General features: G+C 46.2%; 1 protein-coding gene across 10 annotated transcripts in view; it reads right to left on the minus strand.

Annotated features, from left to right (window-relative positions):
• The window catches only part of DNMT3A (DNA methyltransferase 3 alpha), a 152662-nt gene that overhangs the window by 95577 nt on the left and 30754 nt on the right, over positions 1-26331 (minus strand). For 9 of the 10 annotated variants that reach the window (XR_005778077.1, XR_005778076.1, XR_005778072.1 and 6 more), the window contains exon 3: positions 19771-19878. Coding sequence is in view for 1 of the 10 variants with exons in the window: in XM_040427017.1 (XP_040282951.1) it covers positions 19771-19878 (108 nt within the window). In the remaining 9 variants the exon portion in view is untranslated. The remainder of the gene's footprint in view (positions 1-19770; positions 19879-26331) is intronic. The other variant, XR_005778075.1, reaches the window with a different exon arrangement.

The raw sequence follows: 26331 nt of genomic DNA on the forward strand, positions 1-26331 counted from the left end.
AGTTACATCCTGCATTATACTCCAGAGCTGCACTCACTATTCTGCTGGTGCAGTCACTGTGTACATACATTACTTATCCTGTACTGATCCTGAGTTACATCCTGTATTATACTCCAGAGCTGCACTCACTATTCTGCTGGGGAAGTCACTATGTACATACGGGAGGTGGGTTAGGCTTTACTTATTGAATACCCTATGGATAACATTAACATCGTGCCCCACAAATTATGCCAGCTGGGGTACACTAAAGTGTCATCATCAATAATACCTGTCACAGTGCCAGAAGGAGCGCCCTATGAACAGTGTCTGAGAGGTCGCCTTAAAAATGGTGTATTAGTCCGTGGTCAGCAGTGCTTCCTTGCAGTATTGAGGTCCTGAGTTCAAACCCGGCCAAGGGCAACATCTAGATAGAGAGTATATGTTGTGGGTTTCCTCCTGCACTCCAAAGACACACTGATGGGGAACTTAGATTGTGACCCCCACCGGGGGCAGCAAAAATACATAAATAACAGCTCCCCGTGAGTAATAGCTGCCATAGTGCTCTACTAGTAATACCTGACATAGTGCCCTACTAGTAATACCTGACATAGTGCCCTACTAGTAATACCTGACATAGTGCCCTACTAGTAATACCTGACATAGTGCTCTACTAGTAATAGCTGCCATAGTGCTCTACTAGTAATACCTGACATAGTGCCCTACTAGTAATACCTGACATACTGCCCTACTAGTAATACCTGACATAGTGCTCTACTAGTAATACCTGACATAGTGCCCTACTAGTAATACCTGACATAGTCCTCTACTAGTAATACCTGACATAGTGCCCTACTACTAATACCTGACATAGTGCTCTACTAGTAATAACTGACATAGTGCCCTACTAGTAATACCTGACATAGTGCTCTACTAGTAATAGCTGCCATAGTGCTCTACTAGTAATACCTGACATAGTGCCCTACTAGTAATACCTGACATAGTGCCCTACTAGTAATACCTGACATAGTGCTCTACTAGTAATACCTGACATAGTGCTCTACTAGTAATACCTGACATAGTGCCCTACTAGTAATACCTGACATAGTGCTCTACTAGTAATACCTGACATAGTGCCCTACTAGTAATACCTGACATAGTGCTCTACTAGTAATAACTGACATAGTGCCCTACTAGTAATACCTGACATAGTGCTCTACTAGTAATAACTGACATAGTGCCCTACTAGTAATACCTGACATAGTGCTCTACTAGTAATAGCTGCCATAGTGCTCTACTAGTAATACCTGACATAGTGCCCTACTAGTAATACCTGACATAGTGCCCTACTAGTAATACCTGACATAGTGCTCTACTAGTAATACCTGACATAGTGCCCTACTAGTAATACCTGACATAGTGCTCTACTAGTAATAGCTGCCATAGTGCTCTACTAGTAATACCTGACATAGTGCCCTACTAGTAATACCTGACATAGTGCTCTACTAGTAATACCTGACATAGTGCTCTACTAGTAATACCTGACATAGTGCCCTACTAGTAATAGTTGCCATAGTGCCCTACTAGTAATACCTGACATAGTGCCCTACTAGTAATACCTGACATAGTGCTCTACTAGTAATACCTGACATAGTGCTCTACTAGTAATAGTTGCCATAGTGCCCTACTAGTAATAGTTGCCATAGTGCCCTACTAGTAATAGTTGCCATAGTGCCCTACTAGTAATACCTGAAATTGGGGCTGAAACAATTACTCGATTGAATCGAGTAATTCGACACAAATAAATCATCAATACAAATGTTTTGCATCGAGGATTCGTTTGTGTCATGTGACCACGGAGCCGGAGTGAAGCGCTTGCTATTACTTACCGCTCCGTCGTCACCTGACGGCCGGTACCGCCCTGCACTGGATCCTAACACATCGTCAGTTCATCGTGCACAAAAGCGCGCACTATGACCTGCCGCTGTGTGACGTCAGGATCCAGTGCAGCGCGCACTGCATGGAGGAGCTGTGGAGCCGCTACAGGAAAGGTAAGTATTTTATTTCACTGGTGCTGAGGACATGGCACTGAAGGGGGACCGCCGGCAATGGATGGCATGGAGGGGCAGATGGGAGTGGGGGACATGGAGGGGCAGATGGGAGTGGGGGACATGGAGGAGCAGATGGGAGTGGGGGACATGGAGGGGCAGATGGCAGTGGGGGACATGGAGGGGCTGATGGGAGTGGGGGACATGGAGGAGCAGATGGGAGTGGGAGACATGGAAGGGCTGATCTGATGGCACTGGGGGACATGGAGGGGATGATCTGATGGCACTGGGGGACATGGAGGGGCTGATCTGATGGCACTGGGGGACATGGAGGGGCTGATCTGATGGCACTGGGGGACATGGAGGGGCTGATCTGATGGCACTGGGGGACATGGAGGGCTGATCTGATGGCACTGGGGGACATGGAGGGGCTGATCTGATGGCACTGGGGGACATGGAGGGGCTGATCTGATGGCACTGGGGGACATGGAGGGGCTGATCTGATGGCACTGGGGGACATGGAGGGGCTGATCTGATGGCACTGGGGGACATGGAGGGGCTGATCTGATGGCACTGGGGGACATGGAGGGGCTGATCTGATGGCACTGGGGGACATGGAGGGGATGATCTGATGGCACTGGGGGACATGGAGGGGCTGATCTGATGGCACTGGGGGACATGGAAGGGCTGATCTGATGGCACTGGGGGACATGGAAGGGCTGATCTGATGGCACTGGGGGACATGGAGGGCTGATCTGATGGCAGTGGGGGACATGGAGGGGCTGATCTGATGGCACTGGGGGACATGGAGGGGCTGATCTGATGGCACTGGGGGACATGGAGGGGCTGATCTGATGGCACTGGGGGACATGGAGGGGCTGATCTGATGGCACTGGGGGACATGGAGGGGCTGATCTGATGGCACTGGGGGGCATGGAGGGGCTGATCTGATGGCACTGGGGGGCATGGAGGGGCTGATCTGATGGCACTGGGGGACATGGAGGGGCTGATCTGATGGCACTGGGGGACATGGAGGGGCTGATCTGATGGCACTGGGGGACATGGAGGGGCTGATCTGATGGCACTGGGGGACATGGAGGGGCTGATCTGATGGCACTGGGGGACGTGGAGGGGCTGATCTGATGGCACTGGGGGACAGGGAGGGGCTGATCTGATGGCACTGGGGGACATGGAGGGGCTGATCTGATGGCACTGGGGGACATGGAGGGGCTGATCTGATGGCACTGGGGGACATGGAGGGGCTGATCTGATGGCACTGGGGGACATGGAGGGGCTGATCTGATGGCACTGGGGGACATGGAGGGGCTGATCTGATGGCACTGGGGGACATGGAGGGGCTGATCTGATGGCACTGGGGGACATGGAGGGGCTGATCTGATGGCACTGGGGGACATGGAGGGGCTGATCTGATGGCACTGGGGGACATGGAGGGGCTGATCTGATGGCACTGGGGGGCATGGAGGGGCTGATCTGATGGCAGTGGGGGGCATGGAGGGGCTGATCTGATGGCAGTGGGGGGCATGGAGGGGCTGATCTGATGGCACTGGGGGACATGGAGGGGCTGATCTGATGGCACTGGGGGACATGGAGGGGCTGATCTGATGGCAGTGGGGGACATGGAGGGGCTGATCTGATGGCACTGAGGGACATGGAGGGGCTGATCTGATGGCACTGGGGGACATGGAGGGGCTGATCTGATGGCACTGGGGGACATGGAAGGGCTGATCTGATGGCACTGGGGGACATGGAAGGGCTGATCTGATGGCACTGGGGGACATGGAGGGCTGATCTGATGGCAGTGGGGGACATGGAGGGGCTGATCTGATGGCACTGGGGGACATGGAGGGGCTGATCTGATGGCACTGGGGGACATGGAGGGGCTGATCTGATGGCACTGGGGGACATGGAGGGGCTGATCTGATGGCACTGGGGGGCATGGAGGGGCTGATCTGATGGCACTGGGGGGCATGGAGGGGCTGATCTGATGGCACTGGGGGACATGGAGGGGCTGATCTGATGGCACTGGGGGACATGGAGGGGCTGATCTGATGGCACTGGGGGACATGGAGGGGCTGATCTGATGGCACTGGGGGACATGGAGGGGCTGATCTGATGGCACTGGGGGACATGGAGGGGCTGATCTGATGGCACTGGGGGACATGGAGGGGCTGATCTGATGGCACTGGGGGACATGGAGGGGCTGATCTGATGGCACTGGGGGACATGGAGGGGCTGATCTGATGGCACTGGGGGACATGGAGGGGCTGATCTGATGGCACTGGGGGACATGGAGGGGCTGATCTGATGGCACTGGGGGGCATGGAGGGGCTGATCTGATGGCAGTGGGGGGCATGGAGGGGCTGATCTGATGGCACTGGGGGACATGGAGGGGCTGATCTGATGGCACTGGGGGACATGGAGGGGCTGATCTGATGGCAGTGGGGGACATGGAGGGGCTGATCTGATGGCACTGGGGGACATGGAGGGGCTGATCTGATGGCACTGGGGGGCATGGAGGGGCTGATCTGATGGCAGTGGGGGACATGGAGGGGCTGATCTGATGGCACTGGGGGACATTGAGGGGGCTGATCTGATGGCACTGAGGGACATGGAGGGGCTGATCTGATGGCAGTGGGGGATAGTGGAGCTGATGGCACTGGGGGATAGTAGAGCTGATCTGATGGCAGTGGGGGACATGGAGGGGCTGATCTGATGGCAGTGGGGACATGGAGGGGCTGATCTGATGGCAGTGGGGACATGGAGGGGCTGAAGGCACTGGGGGATAGTAGAGCTGATGGCTCTGGGGGAACTGATGCACTTGGGCTGATCGCACAGGGGGGACAAAGGGTGTTGGGGACTGATGGCAGGCGGTCTGATGAGATTTTATAAAGAAAAACAGCCTGTTAATTAATTTTTTCTTATCAGAGTACTCGATTAATCGTAAAAAATAATTGGTAGAATACTCGATTACTAAAATAATCATTTACTGCAGCCCTACCTGCCATAGTGCCCTATAAACAGTATTAACCAGAAGGTCCCATGAATCACGCCAGTCAGATACCACATGAATAGACTGCGAGCCAAAGGGTCCTATGGAGAATATAAGCAGCTGTTAAAGCAAGAGTGACCGATAGACATCAACTATAATGGCCCCATGAATAATACTTAGCAGAGTGCCCCCATAAATAACGGTAAGCAGAGTGCCCCCATAAATAACGGTAAGCAGAGTGCCCCCATAAATAACGGTAAGCAGAGTGCCCCCATAGACAATGGAAGATGGCATAACCCCATTAATAATGGTAAGCAGAGTGCCCCCATAAATAACGGTAATGTCACGACTGTGACTGATCCAGACAGGTCTGGGAGGAGAAGGTCGCAGCGACTTGCTACTCGCGATAGCTTGTGAGTTTGCTCCGTGGTTCAGGGTATGTCATCGGGGTTTTGCCTTGTGAACCTTTTTGTCCTGACTGGGAGTTTGTAGGCATCCTTCTCAGGTGAGTCCTGTCTGCCACTCCCAGCTACTATATTAGTTTCACTTTCACTTGCAGTCATTGCCAGATATAGTCCTTACTTCCAGTGCTACTCTGACCTTGGAAGGAGATCGTTTGACGGTGTTGCTGTGGAGCTCTTGTCCGGCGTGGACTGTCGTGTTTGGGATCACCTTCTCTGCTCGTGACTGTATAAGTCTATCTCTGATATAGATTGTTTGTTTGTTGCTGTCTTCCCCTATTGTTCTCCTAGACGTGAGTGATGGTGACTAGCGCTCCCATCGGCCTTTCCCCACTCTAGGCTTTAGGGTGACTGAGGGTTTAGGCATCCTGCTCGCCACACGGGTTCACACCCCGTCTAGGGTATCAGGGCAGACAGGTGCCAGCTTAGGGGTAGTCAAGGGTGGCCATTCTATTTCCCGTCCGTAGATAAGGGTCCCCCTTCCCCTCCGTCTGGTGCGACACGACTGCTGCTGGGATAGCGGTCGTGACAGGTAAGCAGAGTGCCCCCATAAATAACGGTAAGCAGAGTGCCCCCATAAATAACGGTAAGCAGAGTGCCCCCATAAATAACGGTAAGCAGAGTGCCCCCATAGACAATGGAAGATGGCATAACACCATATATAATGGTAAGTAGAGCGCCCCCATAAGCAATGCAAGTTAGAGTGACCACATAAATAATGCTAACCAGAGTACCCCCATGATGCAGCATAAATGCTCAGCAAGGAGTGAATGAGTGTATATGAATCTCATCAGCAAAATCAGCATAAAACTAGTGATGCCCACCTGCTGTCTCTGTCAGACTACATACTGGGGGACCGGTAGGTCTCACTGCTTCATCTAAAATAACACATGAATATATCCCGCATGTCACACACATAAACAACACATGCAACAAAAGATAACCATTCTCACCAGGGTTCTGGATGGCATCGCATTGGCAAATACAGGGCACGAGGTGGCAACGTCCTCTCCTGCTCAACAACTCCTCTGCCTCTTACTTTCTGTTTCTAGTAACATATAAAAAACTTTCACTACTTTACTCATTCACCACATATTGTGCTTCCCGTTCGATAAAACCGTCATCTATCGTTCCAGGTCTATCGCTGTAACTTCCTCTACTACAAACCGCAACCTGCGCCTGTGTGTCACATCTGTCACCTGTGTGTCCGCCGATATACTCAGGAACTGCACCCGACTACTATAATACTGCTCCTATGTACAAGAATATAACTACTATAATACTGCTCCTATGTACAAGAATATAACTACTATAATACTGCTCCTATGTACAGGAATATAACTACTATAATACTGCTCCTATGTACAAGAATATAACTACTATAATACTGCTCCTATGTACAAGAATATAACTACTATAATACTGCCTCCTATGTACAAGAATATAACTACTATAATACTGCTCCTATGTACAAGAATATAACTACTATAATACTGCCTCCTATGTACAAGAATATAACTACTATAATACTGCTCCTATGTACAGGAATATAACTACTATAATACTGCCTCCTATGTACAAGAATATAACTACTATAATACTGCCTCCTATGTACAAGAATATAACTACTATAATACTGCTCCTATGTACAAGAATATAACTACTATAATACTGCTCCTATGTACAAGAATATAACTACTATAATACTGCTCCTATGTACAAGAATATAACTACTATAATACTGCTCCTATGTACAAGAATATAACTACTATAATACTGCCTCCTATGTACAGGAATATAACTACTATAATACTGTCCCTATGTACAAGAATATAACTACTATAATACTGCCTCCTATGTACAAGAATATAACTACTATAATACTGCTCCTATGCACAAGAATATAACTACTATAATACTGCTCCTATGTACAAGAATATAACTACTATAATACTGCCTCCTATGTACAAGAATATAACTACTATAATACTGCTCCTATGTACAAGAATATAACTACTATAATACTGCCTCCTATGTACAAGAATATAACTACTATAATACTGCTCCTATGTACTGGAGTATAACTACTATAATACTGCTCCTATGTACAAGAATATAACTACTATAATACTGCTCCTATGTACAAGAATATAACTACTATAATACTGCCTCCTATGTACAAGAATATAACTACTATAATACTGCCTCCTATGTACAAGAATATAACTGCTATAATACTGCCTCCTATGTACAAGAATATAACTACTATAATACTGCTCCTATGTACAAGAATATAACTACTATAATACTGCTCCTATGTACAAGAATATAACTACTATAATACTGCTCCTATGTACAAGAATATAACTACTATAATACTGCTCCTGTGTAGAAGAATATAACTACTATAATACTGCTCCTATGTACAAGAATATAACTACTATAATACTGCCTCCTATGTACAAGAATATAACTACTATAATACTGCTCCTATGTACAAGAATATAACTACTATAATACTGCTCCTATGTACAAGAATATAACTACTATAATACTGCTCCTATGTACAAGAATATAACTACTATAATACTGCCTCCTATGTACAAGAATATAACTACTATAATACTGCTCTTATGTACAAGAATATAACTACTATAATACTGCCTCCTATGTACAAGAATATAACTACTATAATACTGCTCCTATGTACAAGAATATAACTACTATAATACTGCCTCCTATGTACAAGAATATAACTACTATAATACTGCTCCTATGTATAAGAATATAACTACTATAATACTGCCTCCTATGTACAAGAATATAACTACTATAATACTGCTCCTATGTACAGGAATATAACTACTATAATACTGCTCCTATGTACAAGAATATAACTACTATAATACTGCCTCCTATGTACAAGAATATAACTACTATAATACTGCCTCCTATGTACAAGAATATAACTACTATAATACTGCTCTTATGTACAAGAATATAACTACTATAATACTGCTCCTATGTACAGGAATATAACTACTATAATACTGCTCCTATGTACAAGAATATAACTACTATAATACTGCTCCTATGTACAAGAATATAACTACTATAATACTGCCTCCTATGTACAAGAATATAACTACTATAATACTGCTCCTATGTATAAGAATATAACTACTATAATACTGCTCCTATGTACAGGAATATAACTACTATAATACTGCTCCTATGTACAAGGATATAACTACTATAATACTGCCTCCTATGTACAGGAATATATCTACTATAATACTGCTCCTATGTACAGTAATATAACTACTATAATACTGCTCCTATGTACAAGAATATAACTACTATAATACTGCCTCCTATGTACAAGAATATAACTACTATAATACTGCTCCTATGTACAGGAATATAACTACTATAATACTGCTCCTATGTACAAGAATATAACTACTATAATACTGCTCCTATGTACAAGAATATAACTACTATAATACTGCTCCTATGTACAAGAATATAACTACCATAATACTGCCTCCTATGTACAAGAATATAACTACCATAATACTGCTCCTATGTACAAGAATATAACTACTATAATACTGCCTCCTATGTACAAGAATATAACTACTATAATACTGCTCCTATGTACAGGAATATAACTACTATAATACTGCTCCTATGTACAAGAATATAACTACTATAATACTGCTCCTATGTACAAGAATATAACTACTATAATACTGCTCCTATGTACAAGAATATAACTACTATAATACTGCCTCCTATGTACAAGAATATAACTACTATAATACTGCCTCCTATGTACAAGAATATAACTACTATAATACTGCTCCTATGTACAAGAATATAACTACTATAATTCTGCTCCTATGTACAAGAATATAACTACTATAATACTGCTCCTATGTACAAGAATATAACTACTATAATACTGCTCCTATGTACAGGAGTATAACTACTATAATACTGCTCCTATGTACAGGAGTATAACTACAGGTCGTAGTTTTATTCCGTCCGCCTCTCAGCATGTTTGCCATGCTGCGGCCCTACCTCTGGCCTGCCACCATTATAGTGAATAGCAATACCCTGGATCTGGCAGGCTGTTCCCCCAAGGGAAGGCTGCTGCTAGTGTGAAAGTAGCCTTAAATTACTTATCCTGTACTGATCCTGAGTTACATCCTGTATTATACTCCAGAGCTGCACTCACTATTCTGCTGGTGCAGTCACTGTGTACATACATTACATTACTTATCCTGTACTGATCCTGACTTACATGCTGTATTATACTCCAGAGCTGCACTCACTATTCTGCTGGTGCAGTCACTGTGTACATACATTACTTATCCTGTACTGATCCTGAGTATAATGCAGTTATATAACGGTCATGTTGAGGGTTGTAGTATGTTTACAGTATAATAGGTCTGTGTAATGGTCATGCTGGGAGCTGTAGTACGCACCGATCCCCGGATCACCCTCGTGCACAGTGTGAATGGCGGTCTTGCAGGCAGAGGCTGCACCAGATTGACTACAGACAGGAAGGAGGCAGACAGAATGGAGGAAATCAGATTAAGAGCGATTTCCGTTCTCACTGATATTTTTAGCAGTGTCCTCAGGTGACTGAGCTCAGGGGCCACGGGGCCGGTCCGGTGACTCCTGGTGAGACGGCTGAGATCACAGGGCTCCGCTGTCACCTCCTCTGTCAGTTTTATGACCCACATTATGGTTTTAGTTCTCTCTTTGTGGTGTTGAAGTATCAGATCTGTTCCAGCTACTGCGCCATCCATCTCTTTACCAGCCTACTGCGCCATCCATCTCTTTACCAGCTACTGCGCCATCCATCTCTTTACCAGCCTACTGCGCCATCCATCTCTTTACCAGCTACTGCGCCATCCATCTCTTTACCAGCTACTGCGCCATCCATCTCTTTACCAGCTACTGCGCCATCCATCTCTTTACCAGCCTACTGCGCCATCCATCTCTTTACCAGCTACTGCGTCATCCATCTCTTTACCAGCTACTGCGCCATCCATCTCTTTACCAGCTACTGCGCCATCCATCTCTTTACCAGCTACTGCGCCATCCATCTCTATACCAGCTACTGCGCCATCCATCTCTATACCAGCTACTGCGCCATCCATCTCTTTACCAGCTACTGCGCCATCGATCTCTTTACCAGCTACTGCGCCATCCATCTCTTTACCAGCTACTGCGCCATCCATCTCTTTACCAGCTACTGCGCCATCCATCTCTTTACCAGCCTACTGCGCCATCCATCTCTTTACCAGCTACTGCGCCATCCATCTCTTTACCAGCTACTGCGCCATCCATCTCTTTACCAGCTACTGCGCCATCCATCTCTTTACCAGCTACTGCGCCATCCATCTCTTTACCAGCTACTGCGCCATCCATCTCTTTACCAGCTACTGCGCCATCCATCTCTTTACCAGCCTACTGCGCCATCCATCTCTTTACCAGCTACTGCGCCATCCATCTCTTTACCAGCTACTGCGCCATCCATCTCTTTACCAGCTACTGCGCCATCCATCTCTTTACCAGCTACTGCGCCATCCATCTCTTTACCAGCTACTGCGCCATCCATCTCTTTACCAGCTACTGCGCCATCCATCTCTTTACCAGCTACTGCGCCATCCATCTCTTTACCAGCTACTGCGCCATCCATCTCTTTACCAGCTACTGCGCCATCCATCTCTTTACCAGCTACTGCGCCATCCATCTCTTTACCAGCTACTGCGCCATCCATCTCTTTACCAGCTACTGCGCCATCCATCTCTTTACCAGCTACTGCGCCATCCATCTCTTTACCAGCTACTGCGCCATCCATCTCTTTACCAGCTACTGCGCCATCCATCTCTTTACCAGCTACTGCGCCATCCATCTCTTTACCAGCTACTGCGCCATCCATCTCTTTACCAGCTACTGCGCCATCCATCTCTTTACCAGCTACTGCGCCATCCATCTCTATACCAGCTACTGCGCCATCCATCTCTTTACCAGCCTACTGCGCCATCCATCTCTTTACCAGCCTACTGCGCCATCCATCTCTATACCAGCTTGATACTAAGTCACGTATGGCGAAGCAGCACACGCAAGTAACACAGAAACCGGTCATGTATGCTCATGTCACATCAGGTACTACAGGTACCAATGGAGGACACGGCAATATCAAGTAACAGAACGCAAGCGATCCAAACAATACCAAGGGGCACAGGTAATGCTACATAATACAGCACAGGTATACAGGTAACACCAAGGGGCACAGGTAATGCTACATAATAAGGCACAGGTATACAGGTAACACCGAGGGGCACAGGTAATGCTACATAATAAGGCACAGGTATACAGGTAACACCAAGGGGCACAGGTAATGTTACATAATACACCACAGGTATACAGGTAACACCGAGGGGCACAGGTAATGCTACATAATACGGCACAGGTATACAGGTAACACCAAGGGGCACAGGTAATTCTACATAATACAGCACAGGTATACAGGTAACACCGAGGGGCACAGGTAATGCTACATAATAAGGCACAGGTATACAGGTAACACCGAGGGGCACAGGTAATGCTACATAATAAGGCACAGGTATACAGGTAACACCAAGGGGCACAGGTAATGCTACATAATACAGCACAGGTATACAGGTAACACCGAGGGGCACAGGTAATGCTACATAATAAGGCACAGGTATACAGGTAACACCGAGGGGCACAGGTAATGCTACATAATACAGCACAGGTATACAGGTAACACCAAGGGGCACAGGTAATGCTACATAATACAGCACAGGTATACAGGTAATACCAAGGGGCACAGGTAATGCTACATAATAAGGCACAGGTATACAGGTAACACCGAGGGGCACAGGTAATGCTACATAATAAGGCACAGGTATACAGGTAACACCAAGGGGCACAGGTAATGCTACATAATACAGCACAGGTATACAGGTAATACCAAGGGGCACAGGTAATGCTACATAATAAGGCACAGGTATACAGGTAACACCGAGGGGCACAGGTAATGCTACATAATACAGCACAGGTATACAGGTAATACCAAGGGGCACAGGTAATGTTACATAATACACCCTAGGTATACAGGTAACACCGAGGGGCACAGGTAATGCTACATAATACGGCACAGGTATACAGGTAACACCAAGGGGCACAGGTAATGCTACATAATACAGCACAGGTATACAGGTAACACCGAGGGGCACAGGTAATGCTACATAATACAGCACAGGTATACAGGTAACACCAAGGGGCACAGGTAATGCTACATAATACAGCACAGGTATACAGGTAACACCAAGGGGCACAGGTAATGTTACATAATACAGCACAGGTATACAGGTAACACCAAGGGGCACAGGTAATGCTACATAATACAGCACAGGTATACAGGTAACACCAAGGGGCACAGGTAATGTTACATAATACAGCACAGGTATACAGGTAACACCAAGGGGCACAGGTAATGCTACATAATACAGCACAGGTATACAGGTAACACCAAGGGGCACAGGTAATGCTACATAATACAGCACAGGTATACAGGTAACACCAAGGGGCACAGGTAATGCTACATTATACAGCACAGGTATACAGGTAACACCAAGGGGCACAGGTAATGCTACATAATACAGCACAGGTATACAGGTAACACCGAGGGGCACAGGTAATGCTACATAATAAGGCACAGGTATACAGGTAACACCGAGGGGCACAGGTAATGCTACATAATAAGGCACAGGTATACAGGTAACACCAAGGGGCACAGGTAATGCTACATAATACAGCACAGGTATACAGGTAACACCAAGGGGCACAGGTAATGCTACATAATAAGGCACAGGTATACAGGTAACACCGAGGGGCACAGGTAATGCTACATAATAAGGCACAGGTATACAGGTAATACCGAGGGGCACAGGTAATGTTACATAATACACCCTAGGTATACAGGTAACACCGAGGGGCACAGGTAATGCTACATAATACGGCACAGGTATACAGGTAACACCAAGGGGCACAGGTAATGCTACATAATACAGCACAGGTATACAGGTAACACCGAGGGGCACAGGTAATGCTACATAATACGGCACAGGTATACAGGTAACACCAAGGGGCACAGGTAATTCTACATAATACAGCACAGGTAATTCTACATAATACAGCACAGGTATACAGGTAACACCGAGGGGCACAGGTAATGCTACATAATACAGCACAGGTATACAGGTAACACCGAGGGGCACAGGTAATGTTACATAATACAGCACAGGTATACAGGTAACACCAAGGGGCACAGGTAATGCTACATAATACAGCACAGGTATACAGGTAACACCAAGGGGCACAGGTAATGCTACATAATACAGCACAGGTATACAGGTAAAACCAAGGGGCACAGGTAATGCTACATAATACAGCACAGGTATACAGGTAACACCAAGGGGCACAGGTAATGCTACATAATACAGCACAGGTATACAGGTAACACCAAGGGGCACAGGTAATGTTACATAATACAGCACAGGTATACAGGTAACACCAAGGGGCACAGGTAATGCTACATAATACAGCACAGGTATACAGGTAACACCAAGGGGCACAGGTAATGTTACATAATACAGCACAGGTATACAGGTAACACCAAGGGGCACAGGTAATGTTACATAATACAGCACAGGTATACAGGTAACACCAAGGGGCACAGGTAATCCCAGATAAAATAGTATCAGTATACAGGAAAGACCAGGCATGCAAGTAACAGAGACAATACGGCCTCTTTCACACGAGCGAGTTTTCCGCGCGGGCGCAATGCGTGACGTGAACGCATAGCACCCGCACTGAATACTGACCCATTCATTTAAATAGGTTTCAGTACATAAGCGGGTTTTTTTCACGCATCAGTTCTGCGTTGCGTGAGAATCGCAGCATGTTCTATATTCCGCATTTTTCACGCAGCCCTGGCCCCATAGAAGTGAATGGGGCTTCAGTGAAAAACGCATTGCATCCGCAAGCAGGTGCGAATGCGATGCGTTTTTTCACTGATGGTTGCTAGGAGATGTAGTTTGTAAACCCTCCCTTTTTTAATCATGCGCGTGAAAAACGCATGAAAACACATTGCGCCCGCGCGGAAAAACTGAACAACTGAACGCAATCGCAGACAAAACTGACTGAACTTGCCTGCAAAAACAAGTTTTACTGAACGCATCCGGACCTAATCCGCCACACTCATGTGAAAGAGGCCTAAGAGGCTAAATGGCTCCGTTGTTAAGGTAATAAATGTAATACAGTTAGCATAGCACAGGTGTGCCGGTAACAGAGGTAATACCAGGTAGTATAGCACAGGTGTGCCGGTAACAGAGGTAATACCAGGTAGTATAGCACAGGTGTGCAGGTACCAGAGGTAATACCAGGTAGTATAGCACAGGCGTGCAGGTACCAGAGGTAATACCAGGTAGTATAGCACAGGTGTGCAGGTACCAGAGGTAATACCAGGTAGTATAGCACAGGCGTGCCGGTAACAGAGGTAATACCAGGTAGTATAGCACAGGTGTGCCGATAACAGAGGTAATACCAGGTAGTATAGCACAGGTGTGCAGATAACAGAGGTAATACCAGGTAGTATAGCACAGGTGTGCAGATAACAGAGGTAATACCAGGTAGTATAGCACAGGTGTGCAGGTACCAGAGGTAATACCAGGTAGTATAGCACAGGTGTGCAGATAACAGAGGTAATACCAGGTAGTATAGCACAGGTGTGCAGATAACAGAGGTAATACCAGGTGGTATAGCACAGGTGTGCAGATAACAGAGGTAATACCAGGTAGTATAGCACAGGTGTGCAGATAACAGAGGTAATACCAGGTAGTATAGCACAGGTGTGCAGATAACAGAGGTAATATCAGGTAGTATAGCACAGGTGTGCAGGTAACAGAGGTAATACCAGGTAGTATAGCACAGGTGTGCCGGTAACAGAGGTAATACCAGGTAGTATAGCACAGGTGTGCAGGTACCAGAGGTAATACCAGGTAGTATAGCACAGGCGTGCAGGTACCAGAGGTAATACCAGGTAGTATAGCACAGGCGTGCAGGTACCAGAGGTAATACCAGGTGGTATAGCACAGGTGTGCAGATAACAGAGGTAATACCAGGTAGTATAGCACAGGTGTGCAGGTACCAGAGGTAATACCAGGTAGTATAGCACAGGTGTGCAGATAACAGAGGTAATACCAGGTAGTATAGCACAGGTGTGCAGGTACCAGAGGTAATACCAGGTAGTATAGCACAGGTGTGCAGGTACCAGAGGTAATACCAGGTAGTATAGCACAGGTGTGCAGATAACAAAAGTAATACCAGGTAGTATAGCACAGGTGTGCAGATAACAGAGGTAATACCAGGTAGTATAGCACAGGTGTGCAGGTACCAGAGGTAATACCAGGTAGTATAGCACAGGTGTGCAGATAACAGAGGTAATACCAGGTAGTATAGCACAGGTGTGCAGGTACCAGAGTTAATACCAGGTAGTATAGCACAGGCGTGCAGGTACCAGAGGTAATACCAGGTAGTCTAGCACAGGTACCAGAGGTAATACCAGGTAGTATAGCACAGGTGTGCAGGTACCAGAGGTAATACCAGGTAGTATAGCACAGGTGTGCAGGTACCAGAGGTAATACCAGGTAGTATAGCACAGGTGTGCAGGTACCAGAGGTAATACCAGGTAGTATAGCACAGGTGTGCAGGTACCAGAGTTAATACCAGGTAGTATAGCACAGGCGTGCAGGTACCAGAGGTAATACCAGGTAGTCTAGCACAGGTACCAGAGGTAATACCAGGTAGTATAGCACAGGCGTGCAGGTACCAGAGGTAATACCAGGTAGTCTAGCACAGGTACCAGAGGTAATACCAGGTAGTATAGCACAGGTGTGCAGGTACCAGAGGTAATACCAGGTAGTATAGCACAGGTGTGCAGGTACCAGAGGTAATACCAGGTAGTATAGCACAGGCGTGCCGGTAACAGAGGTAATACCAGGTAGTATAGCACAGGTGTGCCGATAACAGAGGTAATACCAGGTAGTATAGCACAGGTGTGCAGATAACAGAGGTAATACCAGGTAGTATAGCACAGGTGTGCAGATAACAGAGGTAATACCAGGTAGTATAGCACAGGTGTGCAGGTACCAGAGGTAATACCAGGTAGTATAGCACAGGTGTGCAGATAACAGAGGTAATACCAGGTAGTATAGCACAGGTGTGCAGATAACAGAGGTAATACCAGGTAGTATAGCACAGGTGTGCAGATAACAGAGGTAATACCAGGTAGTATAGCACAGGTGTGCAGATAACAGAGGTAATATCAGGTAGTATAGCACAGGTGTGCAGGTAACAGAGGTAATACCAGGTAGTATAGCACAGGTGTGCCGGTAACAGAGGTAATACCAGGTAGTATAGCACAGGTGTGCAGGTACCAGAGGTAATACCAGGTAGTATAGCACAGGTGTGCAGGTACCAGAGGTAATACCAGGTAGTATAGCACAGGCGTGCAGGTACCAGAGGTAATACCAGGTGGTATAGCACAGGTGTGCAGATAACAGAGGTAATACCAGGTAGTATAGCACAGGTGTGCAGATAACAGAGGTAATACCAGGTAGTATAGCACAGGTGTGCAGATAACAGAGGTAATATCAGGTAGTATAGCACAGGTGTGCAGGTAACAGAGGTAATACCAGGTAGTATAGCACAGGTGTGCCGGTAACAGAGGTAATACCAGGTAGTATAGCACAGGTGTGCAGATAACAGAGGTAATACCAGGTAGTATAGCACAGGTGTGCAGATAACAGAGGTAATACCAGGTAGTATAGCACAGGTGTGCAGGTACCAGAGGTAATACCAGGTAGTATAGCACAGGTGTGCAGGTACCAGAGGTAATACCAGGTAGTATAGCACAGGTGTGCAGATAACAGAGGTAATACCAGGTAGTATAGCACAGGTGTGCAGATAACAGAGGTAATACCAGGTAGTATAGCACAGGTGTGCAGGTACCAGAGGTAATACCAGGTAGTATAGCACAGGTGTGCAGATAACAGAGGTAATACCAGGTAGTATAGCACAGGTGTGCAGGTACCAGAGTTAATACCAGGTAGTATAGCACAGGCGTGCAGGTACCAGAGGTAATACCAGGTAGTCTAGCACAGGTACCAGAGGTAATACCAGGTAGTATAGCACAGGCGTGCAGGTACCAGAGGTAATACCAGGTAGTATAGCACAGGCGTGCAGGTACCAGAGGTAATACCAGGTAGTCTAGCACAGGTACCAGAGGTAATACCAGGTAGTATAGCACAGGTGTGCAGGTACCAGAGGTAATACCAGGTAGTATAGCACAGGTGTGCAGGTACCAGAGGTAATACCAGGTAGTATAGCACAGGTGTGCAGGTACCAGAGTTAATACCAGGTAGTATAGCACAGGCGTGCAGGTACCAGAGGTAATACCAGGTAGTCTAGCACAGGTACCAGAGGTAATACCAGGTAGTATAGCACAGGCGTGCAGGTACCAGAGGTAATACCAGGTAGTCTAGCACAGGTACCAGAGGTAATACCAGGTAGTATAGCACAGGTGTGCAGGTACCAGAGGTAATACCAGGTAGTATAGCACAGGTGTGCAGGTACCAGAGGTAATACCAGGTAGTATAGCACAGGTGTGCAGGTACCAGAGGTAATACCAGGTAGTATAGCACAGGTGTGCAGGTACCAGAGGTAATACCAGGTAGTATAGCACAGGTGTGCAGGTACCAGAGGTAATACCAGGTAGTATAGCACAGGCGTGCAGGTACCAGAGGTAATACCAGGTAGTATAGCACAGGTGTGCAGGTACCAGAGGTAATACCAGGTAGTATAGCACAGGCGTGCAGGTACCAGAGGTAATACCAGGTAGTATAGCACAGGCGTGCAGGTACCAGAGGTAATACCAGGTAGTATAGCACAGGTGTGCAGGTACCAGAGGTAATACCAGGTAGTATAGCACAGGCGTGCAGGTACCAGAGGTAATACCAGGTAGTAGAGCACAGGTGTGCAGGTACCAGAGGTAATACCAGGTAGTATAGCACAGGTGTGCAGGTACCAGAGGTAATACCAGGTAGTATAGCACAGGTGTGCCGGTACCAGAGGTAATACCAGGTAGTATAGCACAGGTGTGCAGGTACCAGAGGTAATACCAGGTAGTATAGCACAGGTGTGCAGGTACCAGAGGTAATACCAGGTAGTATAGCACAGGTGTGCAGGTACCAGAGGTAATACCAGGTAACCAAGCAGACGAGAAGTGGATAGAATGGCGGCTGCACTGCATAAATGATGAGAACGCGCTGGGGCAGAGTTCATAACCTCTTCCACTTGGAACATAAACTATGTCAGCGCAGCCGCTGCGCCGGGCATGACTCAGCTATAACTGACAACGTAATCAATGTAATTACTGCACAGACTGTATTATTATTACCCAGTCATGCTCAGTATATTATAGGAGCCGGACAATACCTGTGCAGCTCAGGCTCTCTGAGTATTTTATATCTAGGTGGAGCGGACAGGACTGTGGGACCGCCCCGGGGAGCGGACACGACAACCACACTGACACAGACAAAAAGAAGAGAGCGACTCAAAGACGTAAAGAAGAACCCAGGCAGGGCTCCCGTCCCCCTCCTTATATCCATTACATGGTTGTCAGGGCCCCTCCCCCAGTCTCCATCAGAACTGGCTATATGGTCCTTTAACGATAATGACATCAGGTCTTCAAGGTCAAAGATACGGGGAAGATGGAAAGTGAGGACACCTAAAGCGTCCAAGTCATCCCTGGTTTATGGATCCCCAGACTGGGCTGCAGAGATACAGACTATTGCGGCGAAAACAACTGGCCAACTCCAGCCATCACTGGACTACAACTCCAGCCATCACTGGACTACAACTCCAGCCATCACTGGACTACAACTCCAGCCATCACTGGACTACAACTCCAGCCATGTTCAGTCACAGGTTTTGATTTAGCCCAAGGACCAATACCACCAGCTGGATAAACACCCAGGCACCAGCCATCAATCCTCATAAGCCTGGCATCTGCCCAAAGCCTCCCAGAACAAGGAGCCGAGCAGAATGGCCGCCGCTTGTACAGTGGAGGATTCACACTGGGAGGATAACTGGACGCGGTACTCACCATTTCCTGTTTGCGCTTTCTGCCTGGACGCCCAACTTTCTTCACGGACCCGACAACATCCGGCCTGTCCTCCTTACTTTTCTCCTCCTTGGCATCATCTTCACCCTGCTGGTAAAAGAACATAAAAGAACGGTCAGTGGTGGGAAATTATTATCAAACCGGAGATATAATATACAGTCCATTATTAACCGGTGATATATTATACAGTCCATTATTAACCGGTGATATATAATATACAGCCCATTATTAACCGGTGATATATAATATATAGTCCATTATTAACTGGTGATATATAATATACAGTCCATTATTAACTGGTGATATATAATATACAGTCCATTATTAACCGGTGATATATAATATACAGTCCATTATTAACCAGTGATATATAATATACAGTCCATTATTAACCGGTCATATATTATACAGTCTATTACTAACCGGTCATATAATATACAGCCCATTATTAACTGGTGATATATAATATACAGCCCATTATTAACCGGTCATATAATATACAGTCCATTATTAACTGGTGATATATAATATACAGTCCATTATTAACTGGTGATATATAATATACAGTCCATTATTAACTGGTGATATATAATATACAGTCCATTATTAACCGGTGATATATAATATACAGTTCATTATTAACTGGTGATATATAATATACAGTCCATTATTAACCGGTGATATATAATATACAGTTCATTATTAACTGGTGATATATAATATACAGTCCATTATTAACCGGTGATATATAATATACAGTTCATTATTAACTGGTGATATATAATATACAGTCCATTATTAACAGGTGATATATTATACAGTCCATTATTAACCGGTGATATATAATATACAGTTCATTATTAACTGGTGATATATAATATACAGTCCATTATTAACTGGTCATATAATATACAGTCCATTATTAACAGGTGATATATTATACAGTCCATTATTAACCAGTGATATAATATACAGTCTATTACTAACCGGTCATATAATATAGAGGCCATTATTAACCGGTCACATATTACCCAGTCTCAGGACATGATATCACCTGGTCACATATTACACAGAGAGCCTGGCACGATCCTCAGTATCTCCCGGGGACGTCAGATCTAGGTCACTGCCCAGCGGGCACTAACACTAAGTCCACACACTGGGACAGGTTAATCCTCGGCAGCTGTCCTGACATACGTGATCGGGGGATGAACATGTGAGGAGATCCAGCATGTCACATATTATCAGGAACATAACTAGGTGAAGATCATGCAGTCGGTGTCTTCTGGGATTCCTGTTATGCCGTCAGTGTATGTCAGTATTCTGCAGCCTGAATAATACTGCCGCCATGCTGCAGTGGGCAGGCGCTGGTGATGCCAGGACCACCTCACCAGAACCTTCAGAAATGACTCCCGCCGGAGGTCAGGTCTATTTTTTTTTACATTTATTAAATTCCATATATTTAGAAAAAATGTGGCTAATGATGCTGCCATTCAGATCTCTGCTGATCACCAAGTGGTGGAATATGGTAGAGATCTGCCATGGGTTGGAACAGCGGGAATAGCCCTTTAAGAGAAGATACTGCAACCTTTTAACGATGGGAGATGTCTGAGCCCGTCCTTCGAAGTGCGTCAGCACAAGACCTTATATAGTATATTAGAGGGTCCCCGGGGAGCACATACAACTCATCATCTTCATCTACAGAGTCTGGCACTGGCGGCCAAGGCTTTCTACACGCATTTCCATCTCACTAAGGTCCGAACGTCCTCGTCTGTGGAGGAGAACATGCTGAGTTGCATTTCCTTCGACACTCAGCAACAGTCAATGCCATTTACTAAATCGAGAGGAACATGGCATGAAAAGAGCAACAGCGGTACGTCTGCGTGAGGAGAGCGGGAGTCCTCGTCAGCTCCCCCTTATAAGCGCTGGTCAAATGCGGAAATCCTCTGCTTCACTGCTTGTATACTTATCCGGAGTTACATTATGCCTCCACTAATGTCCAGAGCTGCATTCATAATTCTGCTGCTTGTCTCCAGTGGAGACCTCACAAGGTATCCTAGTGCACATCAGCTCCTCATTCCTTTCATACCTAGCACTACTTTACTCAGATTTACCTTTCTCAGGAGCCTCTGCCTCTCTACACTTACAACTCAGGTGGTACTCATCTCTTACAAACTTCTGGCTGAAATGCATCAGCAAGTAGGACCTCCTGCCCTCTGTGTGTCTGGGCACTTCAGCTGGATTTTACCTTCAATCAATAAAGTTTTAACCAACAGGTGGCTGGATTAATTTTCCTTCTGGCATTCCAGCATGTTGTCCAGCACTCTCCATGTCCTGGGATCATTGATGAAAGCTGGCCGGCTGCTCCTCACTCACTTCCTACACCCATCTCTCGGCCATTCCTCATTCACTTTCTGTACTCACTTATTACTTCATTTTGGTTGCCTCTGTTCTTCACTCACTTCCTCGACTCATCTCCTACGCACTTCTGGATGTTCTTCAATCACTTCCACTACTCATGTCTTACACATTTCTGGATGTTCCTCACTCACTTCCTTGACTCATCTCTAACACATTTCTGGGTGTTCCTCACTCACTTCCACTACTTATCTCCTACACACTTCCGGCTGTTCTTCACTCACTTCCTCGACTCGCACTTCTGAATGTTTTTCAATAACTTCCACTATTCATCTTCTACACACTTCTTGATGGTCTTCACTCACTTTCACTATTCATCTCCTACACACTTCTGGATGTTCTTCACTCACGTCTCTACTCATCTCCTACACACTTCTGGCTGTTCTTCACTCACGTCTCTACTCATCTCCTACACACTTCTGGCTGTTCTTCACTCACTTCTCTACTCATCTCCTACACACTTCTGGCTGTTCTTCACTCACGTCTCTACTCATCTCCTACACACTTCTGGATGCTCTTCACTCACTTCTCTACTCATCTCTTACACACTTCTGGCTGTTCTTCACTCACGTCTCTACTCATCTCCTACACACTTCTGGATGTTCTTCACTCACGTCTCTACTCATCTCCTACACACTTCTGGCTGTTCTTCACTCACTTCTCTACTCATCTCCTACACACTTCTGGCTGTTCTTCACTCACTTCTCTACTCATCTCCTACACACTTCTGGCTGTTCTTCACTCACTTCTCTACTCATCTCCTACACACTTCTGGATGTTCTTCACTCACGTCTCTACTCATCTCCTACACACTTCTGGCTGTTCTTCACTCACTTCTCTACTCATCTCCTACACACTTCTGGCTGTTCTTCACTCACTTCTCTACTCATCTCCTACACACTTCTGGCTGTTCTTCACTCACGTCTCTACTCATCTCCTACACACTTCTGGATGCTCTTCACTCACTTCTCTACTCATCTCTTACACACTTCTGGCTGTTCTTCACTCACCTCTCTACTCATCTCTTACAGACTTATGGATGTTCTTCACTTGTTTTCATACACTGGAGGTGAGCAGGTTGCTTTGCACGAGTGCACACTTCCACATATCATCCAGGCCTGGTCTCCCCCCCACTCACACACAATTCTTATCTCCAGGGAGGCCTCTATCTTCTCTCACATTCAGCTTTATACTTTTGGCTCTTCACCAACTAAATCTTTACTGCAATGCGGAGTCAAATCAGGTAACAGAGTCCCAGAGAGGCCAAAGGAAACCCCACCTCCAGAGTGCAGCTCATATAACATCTGACTCCAAGAGCAGCGCTCATGTATCAGGATAAGAAGCGCCAGCTGTAAACTAAACTGTGCGGGGATAAAAATAAAGATGACAGAAAAGTATGCTGGAGATAAGCGGCAGAGAGGAGAGCGCCAGGAGAACAGAGTGGACAGAAGCAGGAACTGGACTGCAGAAAGGATGGATGGAGAGGCAAAAGATGACCAGACACAGAAGCACACAGGGAATAATAACCGAGAGGCCTGGGCAGAAACAAAGAAAGAAGGACAGAAAAAAGAGCACAGAGAAGTCACAAGCTGAAGCACAGAGGGGAGAAAAGAGACATAGGTGCAGAGACCATATAGAGTGAGGACTAGAAAGGGGTCAGGAGCACAGAAGGAATGATAGCTGAGGGGCCTGGGACAGAGACACATAGAGGAGAGACATAGGAGGATATAGAAAGAGGACAATCAGAGACAGAAACACAGACAGAACAACTGAGAGGCCAGAGACAGAGCCCATAAGTGATAGAAGAGGGATAGGTGCAGAGAGTATACAGAGAGAGGCCAATCGACAAACAGAGACAGAAGCACAGAGAGAATAACAACTGGATAGAGACAGGCCATAAACGACAGAAGAGAGATAAGTGAAGAATACAGAGAAAGATCAGAGAAACAGAAAGAAGCACAAAAAGAACTCAAGAGGACACAAATGACACCCTACAAAAAGGGCATATATAGTGAGAAGAGCTGAAAGGTACACAGAGGGGGAAAACTAATGAGGGCGCAGAGACAAAAGTTCAGTAGAGACCAGGGAAGAGGAGCAGAAGGGACACAGCCCAGAGGGGGCAGACAAACAGCTGGGATAAAGAAATAATGGCAAGCGGGAACCACTGAGGAGCCAGAAGAAGACAAAAAGGAACAAGGACAGGACAGAGCAACTGGGAGAGGACAAAGTAGACAGTGACAGAAGCACAGAAACTGGAAGAGAACAGAACGGACAGAGACAGAAGTACACAGAAAGCGGGAGAGGACAAAATGATCAAATACCAAATTACAGAGAAACTGGGAGACAGGGATGGACTGGCCATAGACCCTACAGGGAATCTTCCCAGTGGGCCTATGCCCATAGGACCACCCGGGCCCTCCTCACTGCTGCCGACACGGTTCATAATACTGGGAACTATTGTGGTAATTATTAGAGGAAGTCCAGGCATCATAGTGACGGTAGGGCTGGCTTGGTGTTGTGGCCCTTATCTCCCCTCCTAAGACCCCTTCTCCACATCCATATTGGAGTAAGAACCTGGCAGCCGTTGATGGCCACCACAGAGGGACAGCTTGTGGGGAGGTATTTTGTGATGCACAGTGGTATTTGGTTCTGAGGGATGGTATTCTGTTCTGCACTATGGTATTTACTGACCCTGACAACTTGTATTGGCCCCATCTACTTGTGTTTTACCACCATCTGTCAATTTGGATCCACCTACAACATTGGGGCCATTTTTATTTTTTCCAGGGCCACTTTAAGTTCCGAGTCCACTCCTGCCGGGAGAGGACAGAAGGGACAAATACAGAACCACAGATAAACAAAAGAAGGGGCAGAGACAGAACCACTGAGAAACTGAGTATGGACAGAAAAGACAGAAACAGAACCCAGAGAAACTCAGAAAAGACTAAAGAGACAGGGACATACTCGGAGAGACACCATGAGAGGACAAGAGGCAGAGTCATAATTAGAAAGAAACCCAAGGGAGGACAGAAGGAACAGAGAAAAAAAAGCACCAAAATACTGGGAAAAGACGAAAGGGACAGAGACAGAACCACAGAGAAACCAAGACAGGACAGAAGAGACAGAACCGAAGCAAAACCAGGAGATGATGTAAGGGACAGAGACAGAACCAAAGCAAAACCAGGAGATGATGTAAGGGACAGAGACAGAACCGAAGCAAAACCAGGAGATGGTGTAAGGGACAGAGACAGAACCGAAGCAAAACCAGGAGATGATGTAAGGGACAGAGACTGAACCGAAGCAAAACCAGGAGAGGATGTAAGGGACAGAGACAGAACCGAAGCAAAACCAGGAGATGATGTAAGGGACAGAACCAAAACGAAAAGAATATGCCATAGGGGACAGAGAAAGAGACTCAGAGAAGAATGCACAGAGCAGACCAGGACGTAGACTGTACTGAGAGGTGCTCAGACAAGTATAATTGCAGCCATTTAGGGCACCCCTGACATTGAGGGGAGATTTGGACGCTGAGAGTCCGTATGAAGGGGGATATGTGGACTTAAGTGACCTGCTCTGTGCACAAGCCGCCTTTATTCTCCCAGCACAAAGCGCCATTGGCAGGTGACGTGTAAATATCTGGATAATGGGAAACACATGTGCCGTTTACTGGAGAGGGTTTACGGCACTGGTGAGCCCTGCGGTGAATCTGGCAGCAGTGTCAAACATCTGGCCATCTCCTCCACCCAGCACCTCCAAGACTTGTCTTTACATTTTCCTTTACTGCAACCTCTTGACTGCCAGGAGAAAGCCTATTGCCACCACTACTAAGACGGTGTAGAATATCTCCAGTGCTCAAGATGCAGCAAAGCTGAGTTTATTTGGAAAAACTCATGGTCATGTAATCATGTGTGGTGTTAACTAGACTGCAGATAAACCTAGTACACTTTTGTTAATGTTTCTATCACAACATGCAAACAATAAAGCCCCAAACTATAACTGACACATTCAGCGCTTCTACATCATCAGGTCTTTACAGCAGAGATTGGTTGGTTTGCCTGTATATTTTACTAGCAAAGATACATCACCATACATGACCAAATGCTTCAACAACCCAAGCTTATTATAACC

The sequence above is a fragment of the Bufo bufo genome, chromosome 4 (genome assembly GCF_905171765.1).
Source record: "Bufo bufo chromosome 4, aBufBuf1.1, whole genome shotgun sequence".
Taxonomy (NCBI): Eukaryota; Metazoa; Chordata; class Amphibia; order Anura; family Bufonidae; genus Bufo; species Bufo bufo.